This window comes from Protopterus annectens, chromosome 1.part1 (assembly GCF_019279795.1).
Source record: "Protopterus annectens isolate FY-2018-M chromosome 1.part1, PAN1.0, whole genome shotgun sequence".
Classification (NCBI taxonomy): domain Eukaryota; kingdom Metazoa; phylum Chordata; order Ceratodontiformes; family Protopteridae; genus Protopterus; species Protopterus annectens.
In genome coordinates, this window is record NC_056726.1 from 460,923,987 (window position 1) to 460,947,842 (window position 23,856).

Here is a 23,856-nt window from a genome sequence, read left to right on the forward strand (position 1 = left end):
TGCGGAACACCGGTCACTGATGTTGGTAATGACTAGATCTACGATATTGTTGCCCTTGGTGGGGGTGTGGATAAATTGATCCAGGGCACTGGAGTTTATGAATTCCAGAAAGCATTGAGTGAAGGAGTTGGTACATGACTAGTTTTCCCAGTTAATGGTGGGGTAGTTGAAATCACCCATTATTACGGTGTTTGGTTGAACCCTAATATTTTCCAGTACATCAAGAAAAGAGGAGTGGGAATCCTGGGGCATGGTGGGTGATCTGTAGCAAGCTACAATTTGGGTTGCAGTTTTGCCCAGAGTTAGTTGTACTTGGATAACTTCGGCTGCATTATGCTGAGCAACTAGCCTGGAGGTGTGGATATCCTTAATGAATATGGACACACCTCCGCCTTTGGTGTTCCGGTCCAGGTTACATGGCCGAAAAGTGTGGTATGAGTTATAGCCTGGTAGCACAGGGGTGCTCTCTGGAGCCTTGAACCAGGTCTCAGTCACTGCACAGATATCAATGTTCTCCATTTTAAGGAGTGCCTCGAGTGAGTGCATTTTGAGATTTAGACTTCTAGCATTGAGTAGCATCACCCTCAGTTTTTGCTTGCCTGTTCCTGTTACAGTGTTGAATTTGTCATTTGAACCTTGCCTAAAAAAGGCACTATAAGGGCAGCAACAACCTTAGCCAGTATCCGGAATCCCAGGGGTGACAGGTGCAGGCCATCTCTGGCAAAGCATCGTGATTTGTCGACCATGTCATCCCAGGCAGACAGATACTGCAAATCATATTCCGGCCCCCAGCTACAATATTCCTTGCTGAAAACTGATTATTTCTCCCAGAATTTTCTTAAGCTCATTTATAGCAGTTTTAGGTGGAATATAAATACATGGCAGTGTAATCCTCCTCCCTTACCAGTGCCCCCTTAGCACTACAAATCTGTAGTTATCTTTTTATCCTTTTCTACCACTATTGGAGCTCCTCTTGCAATTAATGCAAGTACTCTTCTTTTCCTTTGTCCCAGGTATTCTGTGGAATAACCACCCTGAAAACCTTTCTTTTTCAAATTCAAATATTTAGCTCTTTCCAAGTGTGTCTCATGTAACATAGCTATTTCCACTCTACAATTTTTATACAGTTCATTACTCTTTCTTTTTTATATTTATCTACGAGACCATTGACATTGAAAGACATTACAAAAAGCATCACTGTATTAAAATGTTATTATTCCCATCTTTAATGTATAACACCTTTTTTATTAAATGTCTAGTTCCAACTTTAGTTTTACATGCATACACTGTTGGGAAGGTTGAACTTTTATACAGCTGTTTGTCATATCTACTGGAGCTTGGAGCCTATGTCACATCTTACAAAACTACAAGTTATGTACTCACCATAACGCTTGATGTATGTGGTCCATCTCGCCTCACATTCTTACTCACGGGTTCGGAGCCGAACATCGGCTCCGACTCGACCAACTTATATTTTTCTAGCACAAAGTCTCTAATTGGCTGGGCAAATCTGGTATCCCATGTTGCACCGCTCCATAACCCCAGATCTAGTTTGCAGCAGCTTATAGCCACACCTCATGCACAACCACAGTACAGAAGAGTAGAACACTAACCAGGGCAGCAAAGAAAAAATAACCAATACCGAAGGGTAATGAAAACAAATGTCGCCTCCAAATCCTCCAGGAGGGGGGAAGGTGGGAGGGAACGTAAGAATGTGAGGCAAGGTGGACCACATACATCAAGCGTTATGATGAGTACATAACTTGTAGATGTTATGTGGTCCAATCTCGCCTACATTCTTACTCATGGGACAGCGTCCCCAGCACCTCTATCCTGGGAGGCTCAATGGAAGATGCTCCTGAGAACAGTGGAACCAAAGGAAGCCCGGCCCCTAGAAGCCACGTCTAATTTGTAATGAGTAATGAAGGTGTGGGGAGAAGCCCATGTGGCCGCTGCACAAATTTCATCCAATGATAGTCTGGAGTGATAAGCTACTGAAGTGGAAACAACCCTGGTGGAGTAAGCCTTGACGGGGAATGGTAACTCTCTGCCTGCTGACAAGTAAATGTAGGAGATGCAGTCAGAAATCCATCTGGAAATTGCAATCTTAGAAACAGGGAAACCTGTTCTATTTTCTGAGAAGGACACAAAGAGTTGGTCAGACTTACGAAGTTGTTTTGTCCTATGTAAGTAAAAACGAAGCTGCCCGTGTACGTCCAATTGATGAAACTTAAACTCCGCCTTGTTGGAAAATTGAGGAAAGAAAACTGGCAGCTCAATGGACTGATTGAGGTTAATGGCAGAGGTTACCTTCGGAAAGAAGGACGGATTAGGTCTCAAAGAAACCCTGTCCTTATGAAATATTAAATACGGGGATTTGATGGACAACGCTTGAATCTCCGACACCCGTCTGGCTGATGTGATAGCTATTAAGAATGCAGTCTTCCAAGACAGAAATTTTAATTCACAGGTGGCAGCTGGTTCAAAAGGTGATGACGTCAGGGCCTGTAACACAAAATTTAAATCCCATGGCATGACGGGTTCTGACACAGGAGGCCGAAGCAACAAGGTGCCCCTCAAAAAGGCCTTACATAGCTTATGAGCCATGAGAGAAGGTTCGTAAGAGGTATGAAAATTAGAAATAGCGGCCAGCTGAACCTTAATGTTAGCAGGAGCAGAACCCTGTTGAAAAAGTGTGGATAAAAAATCTAAGACAGCAGATGGGGGCTGTGAAAGGATCCAGTCCCTTGGCCTAAGCCCAAATTGAAAATCTTTTCCACTTGCTGGAGTAAATCTTCCTGGTAGAAGATTTATGAGAAGAAGATAAAATGTGTACTACCCTCAGGTGAAAAACGATGAAGTCTGACTAAAGATGGAAGTGGAGTAGCCAGGCTGTCAACCTGGGGGTCCGCAGGGAGGGATGGGACTGTCCCGACGTGTGTCAGTAGGTCTGGTGCTGGGTCCCGAGTCCAAGGACTGTCCACTGCATACTGATGATGAAAGGAGAACCAGACTTGGCGAGGCCAGTGTGGGGCAATAAGAATCATCTTGCTTCCTGAGGAAATGGCTTTCTGGATCACTCTTGGTAGCAGAAGAAACGGAGGGAAAGCATAGAGCAGACCGGGAGGCCAATCGTGGACTAGAGCATCCCTGAGTGACTCCCCCTGTGGGGGGGGGGTCAGAGTGAAGTAGTTGCTGCACTTGGTATTGTGGGGATTGGCGAAAAGGTCGCAGCAAGGCTGACCCCACCTTTTGAAAATCTGTTCCGCAATTCGGCGGTTCAGGGACCACTCGTAAGGCATCAGAATAGATCTGCTCAGCCTGTCTGCTATCACACTGGCCTTCCCCAGAATGTGCGTTGCCACTAGGAACAGTCGGGAAGACACTGCCCACTGCCACACTCGCATGGCCTCTCTGCAGAGGGGGTAAGACATGGTTCCCCCTTGCTTGTTCAGGTACCACACCACAGACATGTTGTCCGAGTGAATTGCAATCGTTCCTAGGGGAAGAGAGCTCTGCAGTGCTTGCAACGCCAGTAACACCACTCTCATCTCTAGAACGTTGATGTGCAGATGTACCTCGTGATCCTGCCAGGTGCCTTGGACCGTCCTGCCAAGATAATGCCCCCCCACCCTATCTGGGAGGTGTCCGTTGTCACCGTGGCAACCGGAGTCATAAGAATAAAGGGATTCCCTTTGTTCAAGTTAGTGGAATGCAGCCACCAACAGAGGTCCTGTTTGCACCGATCGGTGAGTAGGATCAAATGGGACAGGGGAAGTTTCTGAAAGGACCATTGGGCAGAGAGTAGCCACTGCAGAAGTCTCATGTGTAATCTGGCTAGGGGCACTAACATAATGGTGGCTGACATGTATCCCGGGAGCTGTAAAACCCATCTGGCCTGAACCTTCTTGAGGGGTAGTAATGCACGAACCTGACCCTGCAACATTTCTATCCTTTCTTGAGGCAGGAACACCCGCATAAGAACGGTGTCTAGCTCTGCGCCTGTAAATGTGACATGCTGTGAGAGCAGCAAGGCAGACTTTCCCCAGTTCAAGGTAATTCCTAGTTGATGACAAAGGGCAATGGTCTTTTCCCTGGCCTGAATGAGAAGATGCCTGGTGGGGGCGGTGAGGAGCCAGTCGTCCAGGTATGGAAACACTTGGAATCCTTGACATCTCAGGTGAGCTGTCACCACTGCCAAACACTTGGTGAACATCCTGGGGGCTGTGGTGAGGCCAAAGGGCACGGTATGAAACTGGAAATGACTGGCTCCCAGCCGGAAGCGTAAGTGACTCCTGGATGCCCTGTCCATTTTGATATGGTAGTAAGCATCCTTGAGATCGATGGAGCACATCCATATTTCTTTTCCCAGCAATGGAAAAATAGACTGAAGGGTGACCATTCGGAACTTGGACTTTAGAACGTATCGATTCAGTCAGCTGAGATCCAAGATGGGTCTCAGGTCCCCTGTTTTTCCGGCACCAAAAAGAGTCTTGAGTAAGTCCCTAATCCGATCTGGTCTGAGGGGACAGGTTGGATGACTCCTTTTTCCAGCAACTTTGAAATTTCTAGTGTTGCGTGATCCCTTTGACTGGGTGGAACGTCTGGGATTCTCTTGGGTGGAGGAGGGTCTGACAATAAGGGGATGGAATAACCTCTGGTAACTATACGAAGCACCCATCGATCCAGAGTGATACTTGCCCATGCTTCCAGGTACAACGAAATGAGGCCCCCCGACTGGCTCCGGAACAGCACAGTCGGGCAATACATCAGGGACGATGATATGAAGGTCCGCAAAAGGAATCACGGTCTCCCGAATTGCGTGGGCCTCCTCTGCCCCTAGGGCGGCATCTCCCAGAATAGCCACCCCCTCTTCTGCCTCTGGAGGGGGGCTCACCTTGACCGGCAAGGAAAGACTTCTGTGACTTTTTGAACCACATCTTTCCTTCCCTCTGAGCCTTGGGGTAAGGCCTAGATGGGAGGGAAAAATGGACCCCTACGGCACACAGGGTCTTTCCCTCTTGCTCGCATCTGGTGAGGGTGTCTTTCACTTTGGTCCCAAAGAGTGAGGACCCATCAAAGGGGGCGTCAGTGAAGGAAGACTTGAAGGCCTCCGCGAAATGACACAGGCGCATCCAGGCTTGCCTCCTAAGGGCTACACCTGAGCTAGCTGCCCCGCTCGCCCCCTCGGCTGCATAAGATATGAGCCTCATGGACGAGTTGACAATCGAGCCAAGAATAGACAACTGGGCGTTAACAGTCTGTGTTAACGCCTCAGGTACGTTACCCATTAGAGCATCTCCTAACTCTTTAAGGAGATCTCTCTGGAGCCAAGTAAAGTGACATAGATAGTTCAGAGACCGAAGTGTGAAGGTCGCTGAAGAGAGGGTACGCTTCCCATACCGATCCATACTCCTGGACTCCTTGTTAGGAGGATGGACGGAGGAATAAGACTCGGCTACTTCCTGCTGGGTGGCTGCCGCCACCACCATGGCATCCACAGAAACCCCTTTGGACAGGAACTCTTTCCCAGGGGGAGCTGAGAGAAATTTATTAGGGCATCTTGGTACAGACTCCACCGAGTTAGGAGTCTCCCACGCCCTTCGACAGATCAAATCCAGGAGCTCATCGAAGGGAGGAGACACCCAGGAGGCGGAGGGTTGAGCCCCAAAGGCCTTGAGGAATACCGACTCCTCTTCAGAGGTGGTTTTGGACGACCAGCCGCCTCTCTGCCTCAAAATCTCTAGGATGTCGTTGAAAGAGACATCATCGGAGGACGACTTGGGGGACCCCTCTGACTCCTCGAGGTCGGTATCAGAGGTGAAGGACTCATCCTGGGAGTCTATGTGCTTCCGCTTGCACAACTTCTTTCTTGGGGGCTCCTCAGGCACAGACTCTGAGGGGCCCTCAGAAAGTTGGGGACTTGGGGCTTTGCCGTCAATCGATAGGGGGACATCAGAGGCTCTCACTGGAGTGGAAGGGGATGGAATGACCAATCCAGGTGATGCCACTGAGGATCTGGACAGTGCGCTCCTCATGGCCTCGAAGGCGGGTTCCCCCGAATCCGAGGATGGACCAACCTCTGAGGCCAAGATCGGAACCAAAGTTCCCCGAGCCGAAGCGCCGAGAGGGAGGCTCGGAACCGATAAAAGTCCCCAAGTATCCCCCTTGGGCCCGACAGAGGAAACCCAGGTTCCGAAACCAGAGGATGGAGCCGACATGGTAGGAGCCGACGTCGGCACTGATAAAGCCTTAAGAGGTATCGGAGCCGGCAGAACATCACCCAGAGCCGAACACTCCGGCTCCGAAGACGAGGAGGTGCTCGGAGGAGGAAACATGGGTGCACTCATCGGGACTGGCACCGGAGCTGACTGGGTCGGAGCCGAAAATAGTTTTGCCAAAACCGGCGACTGCAGGAGCCTCTGGACCACCCTATCCACATCCAAATCAGAGAGTCTGGAGGATTTGGAAGAGAGAGAAGGTGACTGTGATCTCCTATCTGGAGATCCTTGTCTGACACTAGGAGACCGGCTCCGAATGGGCTCTAACAGGATAGGAGCCGAGGCAGATTCAAGAATCACAGCTACCTCCTGCGGCCCCGAGGACAAAGGAGACGAGGAGGTAGAATCCAATTTGGTAGTCTTCTCTGGTGGCTCCGATGAAACAGATGGAGCCGGAGATCTTTTCTTAGCCTTAGAAGTCTTGGTTTTAGACTGTTAACCAGAGGAAGAGTCCAAGGACTCCACAAAGGAAGGCTTAAGAAGACCCTTCAGTATAAGTTTATTTTTTCTCTCCTGTAGCACCTTAGGGCTAAACGCGTGACAAAACCTACAGGACTATTGTAAATGTTTCGCCCCCAGGCAGTATACACAAACAGCATGTCCATCTGTAATGGACATCTTGTAGCTACATTTAGAACACTTCTTAAACCCGGAGGGTTTGTGTTCTTTTTGATCCTTAGACATAACCGCAAAATCACAGTACACAACACCACAGAAACAGGACTTTAGGCCACAACGGTTAAGGCAGGAAACTACCGCTAACAACAGTTGACAAGAATCTCTAATTTAAACGATTCTGACACGACAACAAGACACACACCGAAGCAAGGGACAAACGCTTTCCTCAGACAAACTACACAAGGGGAGGACTAGGTCCTCTAACTTAAACAGGCCTAGCCCGTAGGAACGGAGGGATACCACAAACAATACACTCACAGCACAACAAAAATGATAATAACAAGAGCAAACAGCTATTAAAATAGCTTTTGTGAAGAAAAAAGACAATTTTCAGTGAAAAAAGAAGTTTTAAAATTACTTAGCCACAGCCAAGCAAGACCACGTCCTAGCTACATGAGCGGCAAACGAGATCTGGGGTTATGGAGCAGTGCAACATGGGATACCAGGTTAGCCCAGCCAATTAGAGACTTCATGCTAGAAAAATATAAGTTGGCCGAATTGGAGCCGATGTTCGGCTCCGAACCCGTGAGTAAGAATGTAGGCGAGATTGGACCACATAACATCTTTTTGTTTTATCAAAAACCCGCAAAAAAATAAAATAAAATAATCTACTAACTTATTTCTAACACACAAAACTATGTACATTCAAATATTGAGGTTTTACCCTCCCAGACCTGACTTCGGCTAAAAGAAAATGGTGCAGCATGTACTTCTAAGTGCTAACTTGTTTTGTCTTATCTTTTATCTCTCCCAGCTGCGTAAACCCTGAATGGTTTCAGAGAACATTATCTCATAGCCAGTTTCTCTTTTCACCCCCCCCCCAACCAATCACTCTCTACCAGACTGTAACCAATTACTCTTAATCAGAGCATCTCCAGGGAGATATGAGAACCAGACAGCCAATTTCTCATTATCAGACTGTCTCCATGGAGACATGGGAAACAATCTTTTGATTTCTCTTTATCAGACTGTCTCCATGGAGACATGAAAACCAGACAGCTAATTTTGTATTATCAGATTGCTTCCATGGAGACATGAGGAACAGGCAGTCGATTTCTCTATCATATTGTTTCCATGGAAGCATGAGGACCAGATACAGAACTGCTACTAAGCATAGATTCATTTGCTAAAAAACTCATAATATTCAATATTCTTTTTAATTTACTTTACTATATCTTAAAACTTGTTACTAAATTAATCTAAGGTCATTAAGCCAGTCATTTCCCCCATGCAAGAATGAGAAAAAACACACTAATTTTTCTTTTGTCATGCTCTTTTAAGCAGTCATTTTTTACACTGCAATGCCTACATTTCTTAAAAGTGAAGAGAGAGAGAGAGAAGGGAGAAAGAAAGAAAAAAAATGAACAGCAACACCTGTTTACAATCCCCATTACACTTAAAAACAACTGAGAAAACTTTACTTTATAGTATGCAAAGACAACCATACACCACAAAAATAGTACTAGTAAGTCCCCTCTCTTTCCACCCCCAAAGCATTCTTCTGAATATTAATGACATGAAGTAGGGCATATACTTTGGAGTACCCCACAAGACCAACAAATTCTGAAAAAGTCCAATATTTTCAGATTTTCTTGTTCTGGCATATTTCATAAATATAATTATTGCATTGTAATACCACATTAAGTTTCTGGTGTTACTACTGTTCATCTCCCATATCCTGTCTCTGCTTTATTTCCAATGTATTTTCGATTCTGCTAGTCAATTCACGTTCTCCCAGAAGTATTACCAGAAGAACAAGAAGCAGAATCTTCTTTTTCACAGCTCAATTTTTGTTGGACAAACTTTTGAATTTCCTCCTTAGCATGCACTTCATCAAAAAATGATTTTGTCTCTCCAGTGAAGAATACCTTGAAGACAGCTAGGTACAGCAGTTTGAATCCCACACCTGTGTCTCAACATTCCCTGAAAAGTGGCATAAATGTATTCATTGTACACAAGACAGAAGAGGAGTAATCATTCTCCACAAACACTCTGCAGTCTCCCACTTTTAGTATTTTGCCCTTTTGCCACAGTTTTGTCAGAATCAACTCTTCTGCTTGTAGGATTGCATCTTTACTACTAAAGGTCTAGGTTGTTTTCTCATAGCCAGGTCTGGAGCACACACAACTAAAAACTCCTGCTGTGGAATATCAGTCCAGTTGATTATTTGTGCTTTCGTAAAATTAATGCATCTGTTCCTTCCAGCTTGGTATAGCTGAAAATTTCAGGTTTTTCCTATCTGTTCTGTCCTCTAATTCTATTGTTTTTTGAATAATCTCTTCCCAAGCAGTTTCATATTCAAGAAAAGCTATACAGCCATCGTAATTTCAAGTTTGTTTGAAACAAAAGTAAAAAATGAGAAAATGAGCAAACAGCCGATGAAGATGTTTAATGTCCAAACTAAGAAACACATTAAGCTGCATGAATACATAGGCAAATTAATTGACAAGTCAAACCCTCATCACTGTTATCATAACAACTAATTAGTGTTTAAAGTTCCCTGAAAGCAAGTAAGGTTTAAGTGAAATGTCATTCAAACCAAAGCCGTTATCTGCCTGCATGGTGATGATCCATTTCAATTCATTGTTCTCTGTTTATTTAACAACACATCCTCCCCAATACTCTTAGAAGTTAATTGTATCACTTTAAAGAGAAAAGTACGATTAATATTGGAGGCAACATGTTTACAAAACACATTTGTTCTAACCTTCCTTCCAATTTCACCCAGATGTTCCAGAATTCTTAAGACTACGATTAGTCTTTCCAACATAAAAACATGGGCAATTCTTACAGGTGGCAAGATAGACCAAATCTTTACTTTTGCAATCAGCATAGAATCTAAACTCATACTTAATATTTACAGTGGAATGTACAAGGACTGGAGCATCCATAATATGATCACAGGCCTTACAACTACGGCAAGGAGAGGAACCTAGCCTAGAAGATATTGTCGTTCAACACAAAAAAATTATGTTTGAATTAGGTTTCCAACGTTTTTGCCGCTGCAATTTATAATCATAACTGGTAACGCTCAGCATCAACTCATCAAACTTCTTAGCACATTGTTCAGTGGTGAACTTTTCACGCAAGCCGTGGAACATATTCTCAATAGGTTTAAAGAAATCAATAAGCAGTCTGATGTAATTAAAGCTTAGTTCTATATTCAGAACCTTCCATCTCCTTAATAGCTCAGGGAGAAACACAAGGGAGGCCCTATTTTTCTGAAAGGAAGGGGAGGACTGATATTGTTAAACATGTAAGTTACAGACAACTCAGGCTAGGACTTACTTTTTCTAGCAATGTGAAGGATGTTTGTAGGATTACAAAAAGGAAATGGCCCATTTTACTAACTGATGAGGTGCTAAGAAATACCGTAGGGATGCAACCATGCTTCTATTTTAAAAATACAAGGAACCTTAAGCAGAGACTTTGCTTCAAGCATATCAGGTAAGCATCCCAGTAGAATTCCCTGAAATTTACATAGGAATAAATCAAATCATCATGTAGGATATGAAGCTTTTCTCCCCGGGCCTCCACTGAAAATGGACCTATGTCCAGTCGGACACTCCCGGTCAACAAATTTAAAATAAATAATAAATAAATAAATAAAGGTAACATCCTTTATAGACAGGGGGTAAAAACTAGTATAACAGTTGCACGCTTCCAGAAAAGATCAGCAGTAAAATCGTTAGTTAGACTAAAATAGTGCAATAAACAAGTTGTAGATGAGCACTCTGTTTATTCAATGTAACTTCTATCCCATAGTGCTTGCAAGACAATCCCTTCATTTCTAATGTACATTCATGTTTCAGAACATAACCCTGTACCATCTGCCATCTCTACAATGATGTAATATGACATAATGGGAAAATGTATCAGATTTAGGGTTGGGAGGGTGGCCTAATGGTTAAGGTGTTTGCCTTACAAACACAAGGTGCAGGGTTTGAGTCTCCCAAGGGAAAATTGGCTAGGCTTAAAAAATGGCTCCCAAAGGCAGTTAACCTAGTACTAACCTATGAACCTATCCTGTCTGACATTCAGAAACTCCCTCAATTCAGCAATGGCCTGTGCAAAGCTGGCTGTGCTCCAAATACAACATAATATAGTTGCAATGTCAGGTTAGGGGCAATATTTATTGTGCAAACCAGCATATGGTTTGGTGAGCACAGTTTTATATTATTTTTACATATCATTAGATGAATTCTAGTGTTCTATGTACTGCAGCAACATTGCTAAGGTGTGCTGTGTGCACTTTGAACTGGTGTGTATACCAGACATCTCAGCATGCAACGCTGAGCCATAGAGTTACCTGATGTGGAGAAGAGGTTTGTTTAAGTTTTCATGATTGGTGTGTTGGATCACTGTGGATCATTGAGGAAGGCAAGGAATGTAAACAGCTTGCTCTGAGATGCAAGCTACAAATGTGCAGCACTCAACATTTTCTGACTAATTTATGGCTATCTGCACCTGCTCTTACTGTCTGGATACCTCATATACACAAATGCATGATTTCTGAATCTCACCAAAATTCTGAAAAAGTCAAAGTTTGCATCATATACACCCTAATTAGGACCATAACAAAAAGAAAAGATATAAAACAACAAACTAAAATTCTTCTATGAAACCCAAGCTGACAGCAAGACTATAAACAATTGCATGAAGAGCAAAACAACAGAAGTGTGTTACTTAGAATTTATTAAGTGGACAATGTAATGAACTTAGAATTACAATAAAATATGCTATGTTTATTAGATGTCTTAACAAATTTAGGATTCTAAATTTTGATTAGTCAGAAATAAATGGCAGTACTCACAGGTCGCACTTTATCCAAAAGAGGCATCCCCTTGCTCTGCACAGCATGAAACTGTAACTGGTTGAATTCAGTTGCTATCCTTTCTAAAATAGGTCCAGCCAGTAATGGGCTAAAATATAATTAGATAATTACAATTTATCAGCAATAAATATAACAATTTCCTAATAAAATAAAACATGAATTTATAAGTAAAGAACTATATTAATACAAATTTCTGAAATTTGTATCTTCTATGTGTAAATAATTCATTAGTATGCATCTGGTTTATAAATGGTACCTACAAACAACAAAGTTTAAATTAATGGATACTTACGGCACTAGTGTCTTATGTATAAACAATGACTACATAAATTGTTTAAAACAGGATTTTGATTGCACGGTTTTTAACTGCAAAAAAGTTTAAATACACTGCACCAATGACTAGACTTCATTTCAGTAAAAAAATGACACTTCACTCAGCTAATGTTCCTCATCTCTGCAGCACTTGCTACATACTTTAATGGTCCTCAGACCTACTTATCAGGAAGGCAATGATGTTCCTTGTTGAACACTCAAATTAGTTCAAAGAAATCTGTTCCTACTGTGACATCTCTCCCAAGAACAGCAATGCTTTATAAACATTACTGTGTATCCATCTTCATCTCACTAGTAAAATCAATAAGTTAAAAATATCTTCATTCACAAGGCTATATCTAAGCTTGCTAAAGATTTCCTTGCTACAAATAAGTCCACTCTTTGAACTGGTGCCCTTGCAACATATCTTCTTTGCTGGGAACTCATTGCAACTTATTAAGTGAAACTTCTGCTGCCTTTCTGCCATTTTTTTTCTTTGAAGCTTCTCACAGCTGCTCATTTGGCAACTTCGGTAGAGAGTGCTGAGAATCTGCTTTCACCTCGAGCAATCCATTACTGAAAAGACAAAAATAAGTATTTTGTTGTACTCTTGAAAATTGTGACTGTATTTTAGCAGTTTAAGTTATTTGCTGGGTTTTTTCTGCACTTTATATAAAAAAAACTATACAGTCTACTGCTGATTTAAGTAGTTAATTGCACTGTACTACTTTGTATTTGACAATTGTAGGACTATTGTAGCCTGTTTCTGTGTTCTTGTTACACCTATTCTACATTAAGTTTTTTTCTGCACTCCTGTGGCAGAAGTGTGTCTAAGTTGGAGATTGCTGGTGGAAGGTTTATTGTGGGCTTTCGTAATTGGTAGTTAGCTTAAAACTTGTTCCTCTTTGCTCATATTTAAGACTCGCACTTGCTCTGGCTTTGGCATAGCTACTCAGAGCTGCTCGTCTTTTGGCAATTATGCTAGAGAGTGCTGGGAATCTGCATTCATGTGGAGCAATCCATTATTGAAAATACAAAAATAAGTATTTTTTTTGCACTTCTCTTGAAAATTCTGACTGTATTTTAGCAGTTTTTTAAGCCATTTGCTGTTTTTTTCTGCACTGTATATAAAAATATAAACTTTACTGCCTACTGGCACTTGAAGCAGTTAATTGCACTGTACTGTTGTAGCTAGTTTTTGTGGTCTTGTTACAGCTGGGCTCCAAACCAGCAATTCTACGTTAAGAAGGGGTTTTCCTGCTCTCTTACAGCAGAAGTGTGCTGATCTAACTTGTCTGATTAGGGGATTGCTGGTGGAAGGCTTATCATGTGCTTTCCTGATTGGTTGCTAGCTTAAAACTTGTTCCTTTTTGCTTGTATTTAAGCCTTGGATTTGCCCAGTGGCTGGCAGTGCCCTGTACAGATGGAAAAGCCTTGAAAAAGTTTTTCCCTAAACAACTCTCAGTGAAACCTTTCCAAGCCTTTCTGCTGCTCTAGGAGCAACCCAGTTGCCCAATGAGCAATGTTGTCTTATTGATCAACCTTAGCCTACAACACAAAGTACAGGTCCTCTCATGGCCTCGGAGCTACCAACATAGTCCTGTCAAATTAACTAATTTCCTTCCCTAATAAAACACATATTAAGAACCTGCTATCATGGACAGGCAGTTTCCCATGATCTCACTGGCCAGTCTAATGGGCATGGTCATCCTGAGGCAATGTAGCAATTGTCTCTTGTATACTGACAACCACTTACTCCTGAAACAAATACTTTATGTGAGAGATGTAGTTATACTATGAAACTGGAGGCAAGACTCTCACATAAGGATAAACTGAATGTCAAACAGGTTGTCAGCACACACACACACGTCACTTCCCACACTAAATAAGGACACGACACATACAGTGGATATAAAAAGTGTACACACCCCTGTTAAAATACCAGGTTTTTGTGATATAAAAAATGAGACCACAATAAATCATTTCAAAACTTTTCCCATCTTTAATGTGACCTATAACTTGTACAATTCAATTGAAAAACAAACAAATCTGTTAGGGGAAAAACTATAAAAAATACAACAATGTACAATAAGCTGGTTGCACAAGTGTGCACACCCTTAAAACTAATACTTTGTTGAAGCACCTTTTGATTTAATTACAGCATTCAGTCTTCTTGGTAGGAGTCTATCAGCATGACACATCTTGATGTGGCAATATTTGCCCACTCTTCCTTGCAAAAGCACTCCAAATCTGTCAGATTGCGAGGGCATCTCTTGTGCACAGCCATCTTCAGGTCACCCCACAGATTTTCTATTGGATTTAGCTCTGGGCTCTGGCTGGGCCATTTAAAAACTTTAATTTTCTTCTGGTGAAGCAATTCATTTGTTGATTTGGATGTATGCCTGGGGTCATTGTCGTGATGAAAGGTGAAATTCCTCTTCATCTTCAGCTTTCTAGCAGACACCTGAAGGTCTTGGGCCAAAAGTGAATGGTACTTGGAACTGTTCATAATTCCCTCCACCTTGACTACAGCCCCAGCTCCAGCTTAAGAAAAGCAATCCCAAAGCATGATACTGCCATCACCATGCTTAACCTTGGGGATGGTGTTCTTTTGGTGATGTGAAGTGTTGTTTTTACACCAAACTTACCTTTTAGAATTGTGGCCAAAAAGTTCAACCTTGGTCTTATCAGACCATAACACATTTTTCCATATGCTTTTTCGAGACTTTATGTATTGTTTTGCAAATTTTAGCCAGGCCTGGATGTTTTTCTGTGTAAGAAAAGGCTTCCGTCTTGCAACCCTACCCCATAGTCCAGACATATGAAGAATATGGGAGATCGTTGTCACATGTAGTATGCAACCAGTACTTGCCAGAAATTCCTGCAGCTCCTTTAGTGTTGCTGTAGGTTTCTTCGCAGCCTCCCTGACCAGTTTTCATCCTGTCTTTTCATCAGTTTTGGAGGGACGTCTAGTTCTTTGCAACATCACTGTTGTCCCATATTTTCTCCACTTTTTGATGACTGTCTTCACTGTGTTCCATGGTATATCCAATGCTGTGGAAATTTTTTTGTACCATTCTCCTGACTGATACCTTTCAACAATGGGATCCCTTTGATGCTTTGTTTTGCTCTCTGCGAACCATGGCTTTTACTGTAGCAGGCAACTGAGTACATGACAGGAAAATCCTACTAGGACAGCTGAACTTTAAATGGGGTTAATCAGAGTCTTTTTTAATTAATGATAGGTGTGTACCCAAGACTGAATGCTGTAATTAAATCAAAAGGTGCTTCAACAAAGTATCAGTTTAAGGGTGTGCACACTTATGCAACGAGATTTATTTGTTTTTCAATTGAATCATACAGGTTATAGGTTACATTAAAGGTGGGAAACGTTTTGAAATGATTTATTGCAGTCTCATTTTTTATATCACATAAACCTGGAATTTTAACAGGGGTGTGTACACTTTTTATATCCACTGTAAACCTACATATGCGGAGGTACTCACTAGTAACCTAGCAAAAGACCAGAGACCTCCCAAACAGAAAACACTTACACACATAATGCAAAAAACAACCACAACACAACCCACATACCAGTGTCTCAACAAATAAGACCATAAGACATAACATCACAAATCCCAATGTACTGGTCATAGGAGAGGAGACTCCATAGACAGGCACACGGATGTCCCCCACACCAGGCTGGATAAAGAGTGGGTTATGGTTAGCTGCCTGTCAAGTGTTGGGATCCATCAAGTCACTCAAGCTCACAAGTCACTCAACCCAACTACAAGTACCAGTATGACTCCATCATGGTTTATGTGTGTGTGTGGGGGGGGTGAATGACTTCAGATGCACCTCCCTGGACTAGAAAAAGACAGACATGACTGAGGTCTCAGATTATGTGTCATAGACACGTATAAGCCTAGACATGAGCAGCATTCTTCCTTCTCCAAAGATGATGCCACAGTACAAACAAAAATGACTAACAATTGTCACAACTTCTAGAGTCAGTCTAAATGGACCCAATATCTGTCAGCCTAGGAAGATATGGTCGATAGGCCATGCTGCTTTGCCAGAGATGGTCTGCACCTGTTGGCTTCTTTCAGGCACTGCCAAAGGCATTAGCCACCCCTACTGTGCCTTTTTTAAGGCAGTGTCAAAAATAACCAACCTATTAAAATCCTCTCCAGATCAACTCAAGGCTCTGCTGCATAGTGCTAGGAGTCTAGACAAGACACAGCACTCCCTAGAAACACTCCTCACCTTGGAAGATGCTGACATCTGTGCATTCACTGAGACACATTTTAAAGCCTCAAAGCACCCTAGCCATGCAGGGCTACAATGTCTTCTACATGTTCAGACCACAAAACAAGCATGAAAGAACCAAAGGAGGAGGTGTGCCCATCTTCATTACGGACATGTACACCTTGAGACTGGTCAAACAGTACGACTCTCTTGTGCTACTGCATGTCCACTAAACCATAGGCAAAGCTTCCACCACATCATAGCAAGCTATAGGTCCCCCACCATGAACCAGAAAAAGCATACCGCATACTTGGACTTACTGAAGTCACTTGCTATACAGTTCAGCACCTTACTCATGGGTGATTTTAATTATCCTACCATTGACTGGGAAAGATACACGACCATAAACATACAGGCTCAGAGGTTTCTGGACTTTGTCAATGTGAATTCTGTGTAACAGCTCGTCAACACTTCCACGAGGGGCTCAAATGCCCTGGACATAGTACTCACTAACATCAGAAAGCACTGCAGCCCCCCACCCCCATCTGATGTCCTAACTGGTAAGATCAAACCATAAAATCAGTCCCTTTTGATGTAATTATAAGGTCAAACACCCCATCAGGCTCACAAATGCTTAAGAAATTTTTCAGGATAAATTACCCTTTACTAAGTGATGGTACAAGACATTTCAAAGCCACCTTGAACACAAATAACATGGACTCCTATGCAGAGGTGTACATCAATGCCCTGCATAACCACTTAAGCAGTTGTACAGAATCTGCTGCAATGGACCCGATTAAAACCAGGTCTTGCTGAAAAATCAAGCCACAATGGTGGACCCCTTGGATAACCAGGTTGTACAACAAAAGAAAGAAACTAATGCCCAAGAACAAGAGAGAACCGTCTCCACAGAAGAAGAAAAACCTCTCTAGCCTGATCAAACAAATTAGAGATTGTGTGAAGCCCTCCAAAGCTAATTACGGAGCAAAAATAGCCTCCCTAGCCAAGGATAATCACAAGCCATTCTTTCACTATGTCCAAAATTTAAAAAGAAATGCCCCACTATGTGCTGAACTGTTTGTGGATGGCACCACCCATACTCAACGGGAGGTAATAGCCAAACCTGCCAGCTGACAGATTTGGAGCAAATTCACCCCCCCCCCCACCCGCCCCTACTTGTCATCATTCCTCAGCCTATTATCTCAAGAGAGCAGGTCATCTCTGCACTCTCCAAGGCCAAAAATATGGCATCAGTTGGACCAGCCAACATCCCATCCTGCTTTTTAAACAACTTAAAACATGACCTAGCAGACCCACATGGATCCCTACATTAACCACAGCCTACAGACTGGCGAAGTTCCAGCAGAATGGACAACAGTACTCTTTCTGGACAAAGGGGGGACCATCAACCGGCCCTGGGAATTATAGATCCATAAGTTTGACTAGCCTCATCTGCAAGGTCGTGGGAAAATCATCATGGACCTTATCAATAAGGACTTAGGTAATTTCCAAACTCTGGACCCATCCCAATTTGGATTCATTAAGGGTAGATCATACCTGTTAATCCTGTTTGAATTCTTCAAGAAAGTCACCAGGGCTCTGGATGAGAGAAAGGCAGTGCATACTGGCTACCTTGACTTAGCCAAGGCATTTGATGAAATCTCCCACTCGGGTATTACAGAGAAACTCTCTCAATTGGGAATTAACCCCTATGTCACCAGATGGTTAGCCAAATGGCTCACTGACTGGGCACGTACTGTCAAAGTATGTGACTTCATCTCTAGCAAAAGACCAGTCACCAGTGGTGTACCACAGGGTTCTGTGCTGGGCCCTTTATTTTTCGAGATTAGTCCAGCCAACAATGCTACTATACTGCAGAAGTGGTTAATGCAGACAAATGACTAGTGCCAAAGCCACAGATTAAAGCTAAATGCAACAAAATACATTATTATTCCATTTACGAAAGCTAACATCCCTGCTAATTACAATATAGACAGCACCCCCCCCCTCCCAGTGTAGACCCAGTGGTATGTGATCTGGGTACTCAGGTTGATAGCAATCTAAATTTCAACCACCACGTATCCACAGTGGTGGGAAAATCCTTCTCTGTGGTACATCTCATAAGTAAAGGCATCACATGTAGATCTAAAGATGTTATAATACCATTATACTCACCCCTAATCAAACCAATAATTGGGGTTCCTATCAATTCGTCGAAACTTCAGCAATTCGAACACCATATGTTCGAACTGTGAAGTTCGAAAACTGATTATTGCGAAGCCACGGAAGACCAAATTCTTTCCCAGGGAAAGAATTTGGTGGGCCGTTTCTGTGGCTTTGCGATTTTCAGCACTATGGTGGAAAGTTACGGGTCAGGTTCAGGTAAGTGTGCGATTGTGTGGACGTTAGGTTTAGGGTGCAGGTTAGGTGAGTGTGCGATAGTGACGGACCTTAGGGTTAGGGTTTGGGTTAAGCTAAGTGAATAGGTAGTAGTGTATGTACAGTTTAGTGTAGGGTTAGATGTAGGATTTTAAGTGTATGTGTGTGGATTGCTGTTTTTTTCGTGTGCTTGTGCTGTACGTGTGTTTCTTGGAATGGCGATTTTTTTTCTCCGGTAAAAAAATTGCTGTTCTAAGCCTTCGACGGTTTTGCACTTAGAGGTAAGAAGTTCGAACATATGGTGTTCGAACTTCTGCCATTTCGACGAAGTGATATAGACCCCAATAACTGAGTACAATGCTCTCTTTTGCATGTACCTCATCAGAAATCTGCAACAGGAGGAGAAACCACTGAGGTTTCTCATCATGAAAATAGAGGGTACAGAAAACAAGTCCTATGTGGAGAGAGCCCTGTCATGGTATTGTGCCTAAGTGGTGACCTGTGATTGGGTTAAAGGGCAGTTTTTGACCCGGCCCTGATGGAAATGACACACATTTGTAATCAAACTGCATGAGGGTCACTCGCTCCAGTAATCTTAACCTAGCCTCTGACATAAACAGATCATGCTGGAGAGAGAGATACATCTCCCAGAGACTGCCACTTCTCTGGAACAAGCTTCTCATTCACATAAAACATAGCCCCTTCCTGACCTTCTTAAAACAACCTAGATCAGTGGGTGGGTGACCACAAATTCCCTCCTGGTGTGGTGCCCATGTCCCTCATGGACAGAGGCAGTCAATATTAAGCACCACAGATTCTTAACTTTGCAAAATTCGCTCACCTAACTACTGACAATTGGGGCAATTCAGCATAAATATGGCTAGGCTTGTAAGGACTCTAGGGCCATTAGCCTAGTAACCTCCTGTGAATCTGTAAGCCATCACTGCATTTATCTGTGGACAGATTTTATAAGAAACAAAATGAAGTGCACCAGTGCCATAAGCAACATGACCAGACTCTCAAGACATCCACAAGGTAGTAAAATAAATAAAGAACATTACTAGAGTTAAGTGCTTGTCTCCAAAAATCAGGACTTTTAATAAATTATGCTACTGTAAATACCAAAATTACTAAACTGACTTCTCTGTGCTTCAAGTAGGTCTTCAAGGACATTCTGAATTCCCTCCATCACAAGTTAATATCACGACTGACAAGGCAGTGAGTATGACATTTTTGGGGATCACTTTGAAAATCAATTCTGGTTAAAATGCTCCAGACACAATACAGGAAATACTGTCATTCCTTTGTCAGTGATATAAGAGGGGCCTGAACGAACAGTTAGATACAAAAATAATACCTCGTATAATGACTTCAAGGCCAGTGGCATTCATGGCAGAAAATGCAGGCAGAGGGGCAATGTGAGAGTAACTGTCAGCAGAGCCATATCATGGCCAAATGGGGCAGCAGCACTTTCCAGCCATTCCAGTCTCGTATTACTTGGCTATTTCTCCCCAGTTACCATAAACACTCTTAAAACCTGTGAACGTGCATATTATTTTCTTCTTTACTTCTACAATAATTACAGATATTTGGATTTCATTTCAAACTTTCATTTCAAATTTTATAGCACAAACACTGATATCCGTTTGATAATCAGAACAACATAGTCTCACAATGAAGACAGACTTAGCTGAAATACACATTCATTGAAACTGCATTGAAACACATTCATAGAAAATGCATCTGTCCTGTGGTGGATTAAGTTACCCTTTGGGCTGTTTTCAAACCATTAGCCCATTGCACACATTTTTAGGACCAAGCATGTATGCCTGTATTCTTTGATTCACCTTCCTGATTGTATTAAATTATACTCCTTGTATGATAAAGCAACATTTATTAGTGTGTGTTTTAAATTTGTAGTTTTGAACACTTTTCCAGGAAGCAATGAAACAAAACTATGAACCAATAATGACAAAACTAACCATTTCAGAACATTTCAACCATAAAAAGCCACTCAAACATCTATCATTACAATCCACCAGTATCAGTCAATATGCACACTATATCTGCAGAAGTAAAAGTCATCTAAATAACTTCACATTAAAGAGAACTGTAATGTTCAGTTCCATTTTTACCCACTAACTCTCCCATAGACTAAACTGAAAAGCTTTCCCTTAAAATGCCAATGCACTTCATAGGAACTTGTCTATATTCTCCTCCTTTTTTAGTTTTCCTTTCCTGTCTTATCTTCAGTACATCTTCAAGATTATCTCTACTAAACATACTGTATGAACAACCATCATAAGTTACTACCTGCTATACTTCTAATTGCATGTCTAAACCTCTATGCTTATGTAAATATCTTACATATCTGCTATATTTTTATAAGCAAATATGTAAACCACAATGCTCATGTAAATGTCTTATGTATAAGTATGTTAGCAATTGTTCTGAAGCTTTTCTCCCCAGGCCTCCACTGAAAACGGACAGCTCTGTCCAGTCAGACCTTCCCAGTAAACAAATGTAAAATAAATAAACTAACTAATGGAGAGGTTGCTGCTGGAAACAACTATGCATTACAGTGTTTCATCTACAAATTCAGTGCCTGCTGCAGTTGAAGAATAAATTGCCCATGTTACATTAACAAAAATAAAAAAATTGGTGTGCTGGCAATATTGCAATAGGGAAAGGTTGGCAAACCGACAACAGGTTCATAGTTACTAGGCATCTCATCCAAAGGAGGACACACACGGGAGTGCAGCATCTCCAGCTCACATTATGCTGCATAGTAGTATCAGCCTGCTATGGGAAAAGAACCCAGAACCTTCTGCACCGAAAGCAAGTATGCTACCTGTTATACCACAGACACTGAATAACACAGCTTTGAAACTCTACAACACTGACAGACTATAACGCCCAGTGATTAACAAGAAATAAAAAGAAATTTAAAGGAGATCTGGCAGTTGGTGCGGAGGTTTAATGAACTTGCCTGCCAATAATTACTAAGGTTCAGGTTTTTGACTCTGAGCAGTGTCACTTAGCTAGACAGTCCCCCTAACAGGGGTACTTTACTCGTGCATGCACAGACAGACACACACACAGACACACACAACCTCTCCATTTCCTCAATCACCAGATTGTGCTGCATATATCCATCTGTATCTCTTGCGATCCTCTAACTCCCTTGCTGGAGCTGGTAATGACCTTCAACTAAACCTACATAGGTTTACTTGATGGGTAAGGAAGTTCTGCTGGTTCTAATGCTTGTCCTGTTCACTGAAGGATTCTCTCAAGATTTACTTACATAAACATTATTATTATTATTATTTTTTTTTACTTTAACAGCAAAGCAGCCCCCCCCCCCCAACCAACAAGGGCCCTAAGCAGCTGCCTAGGTTACCTACTTTTGAATCTGGCTCTGATGGTTACTGCCAATTAGTCACATATATCATTTTGCATGGCTGGCAGAATCTTGAATTCAGTGGTATTTAGATGAAGGAAAAAGACTTTATGGTCATACAAACATAACAAGATCAAAGTATGCAAAACATTAGCCAGGTACTGAAGTGATACTTAAATCAGTCAAATATTCTCAGAGAATATAAAGAAGATTTTGCAATACCAATCACCTTTTCTTACTGACAGCTGACCATCATGACCACACACAAACTATAGACACAAACACTATCTAATTCCTCTGTAGAATGCCATGGGAATAATATACGGAGCTGTGGACTGCCTTGAGGTCACATGAGTGACAATGGTCTAAGTTTTTCAAGAACTATTTATTAACTGGCTACATTTCATCCAATAAAGAATGTCATCCAAGCTTCCTTGTAATGATGCAAGATAACTTTACCTCTCCTACCAACAAGAACTTAAGTACCACTTATACAACATAACCATTCTCGTGAAATACATCTCCAACAGAAAGCAGGTGCACCATGAATAGAAATCCAAGAATAGAACTTACTGCAGAGAACAGCTCCTGGGAGAATTCATTCCAGAGATTAGGCTGTGTTTGCACTCAGAATATACAGGTCTAATCAACTGAGAAATCATCATCATCAACCCCCTTTTTCCCCATTTTCTACATGGGGTCGGGGTGTCCTGTCAGCTGTCGCTATCTCTCTCTATTCAGTGACACTCTCCTGCCTGTCACAGGTCTTCTTTCACACAATCCATCTACATCTTTGCAGGATGCCCTTGTTTCCACTTGCCTTCTTCCTGTTTGTTCCAAATTTTCTTATGCTTTTCTGTATATGTGCCAGAACCGCCATAATCTGTTCTCTTTGACCTTTTCTGCAATTGGAGCTACTTTGTCTTCTGGTCTCATGTCCTCATTTCTTATCTGTCCCACATTGTGCATCCTATCACCCCATCTCAGGCACTTCATCTCCATCGCCTTTAGCTTTCTCAATTTCTATGCCTTTACTGCCAAGGTTTCTGTACCATACAGTAGTACTGGTCACACCACTGTTTTGTACACCTTACTTTTCAGCTACTTTGGCATTCTTCTGTCATATACTATACCTTACACTGTGCCATTTGGATGCAGCCCTGCTGATTTTAGCTTTGACCTCCTCATTCAGACTTCCCTTCTCCTTAACCACCCCTCAGGGATACTTGAAGCTGTTAACCTGTTCCACTTTTTTTCTTTCTATCTCATTTATTAGCTTCTTCTGAACTCCACCATTTGCTTACATTACAATTATCTTATCTGTACTCAGTTTCATCCCATGTGCCTACAGTTTTGGATTCCATTCCCCTATACTTTGCTGAAGTTCTTGCTCAGAGTTTGTCTGTAATGCCACATTGCTTGCAGACAGCAACTTTGTTAATCTGTACCCTCCAACCTGTTTGCTAATGTAATTCATCACCGCCATGACTAGTGGTGGGCTCAGAGATGAACCCTGATGCACACCAGCTCTCACTGAGAACCCGCCAGGAACTGAATAATGTTCATACTTGAGTCATTGGGTTCTTGTACAAAGCCTGCACTAATTCTGCCACTGTCTCTGGGACTTTGAACCACTGCAGGACTGGTCAAATCAGCTTTCTTGGGACCTTTTCATATGATTTTTTCCACATCTAGGAATGTCCAGTTGGACTCTCTTCTCATCT

At 42.3% G+C, this 23,856-nt stretch overlaps 1 protein-coding gene across 1 annotated transcript in view; it reads right to left on the reverse strand.

The window, feature by feature from the left end:
* Positions 1–23,856, reverse strand: part of COG2 (component of oligomeric golgi complex 2) — a 1,275,772-nt gene that overhangs the window by 867,823 nt on the left and 384,093 nt on the right. The window contains exon 6 of the mRNA XM_044076075.1: positions 11,773–11,881. Within this exon, the coding sequence (XP_043932010.1) occupies positions 11,773–11,881 (109 nt within the window). The remainder of the gene's footprint in view (positions 1–11,772; positions 11,882–23,856) is intronic.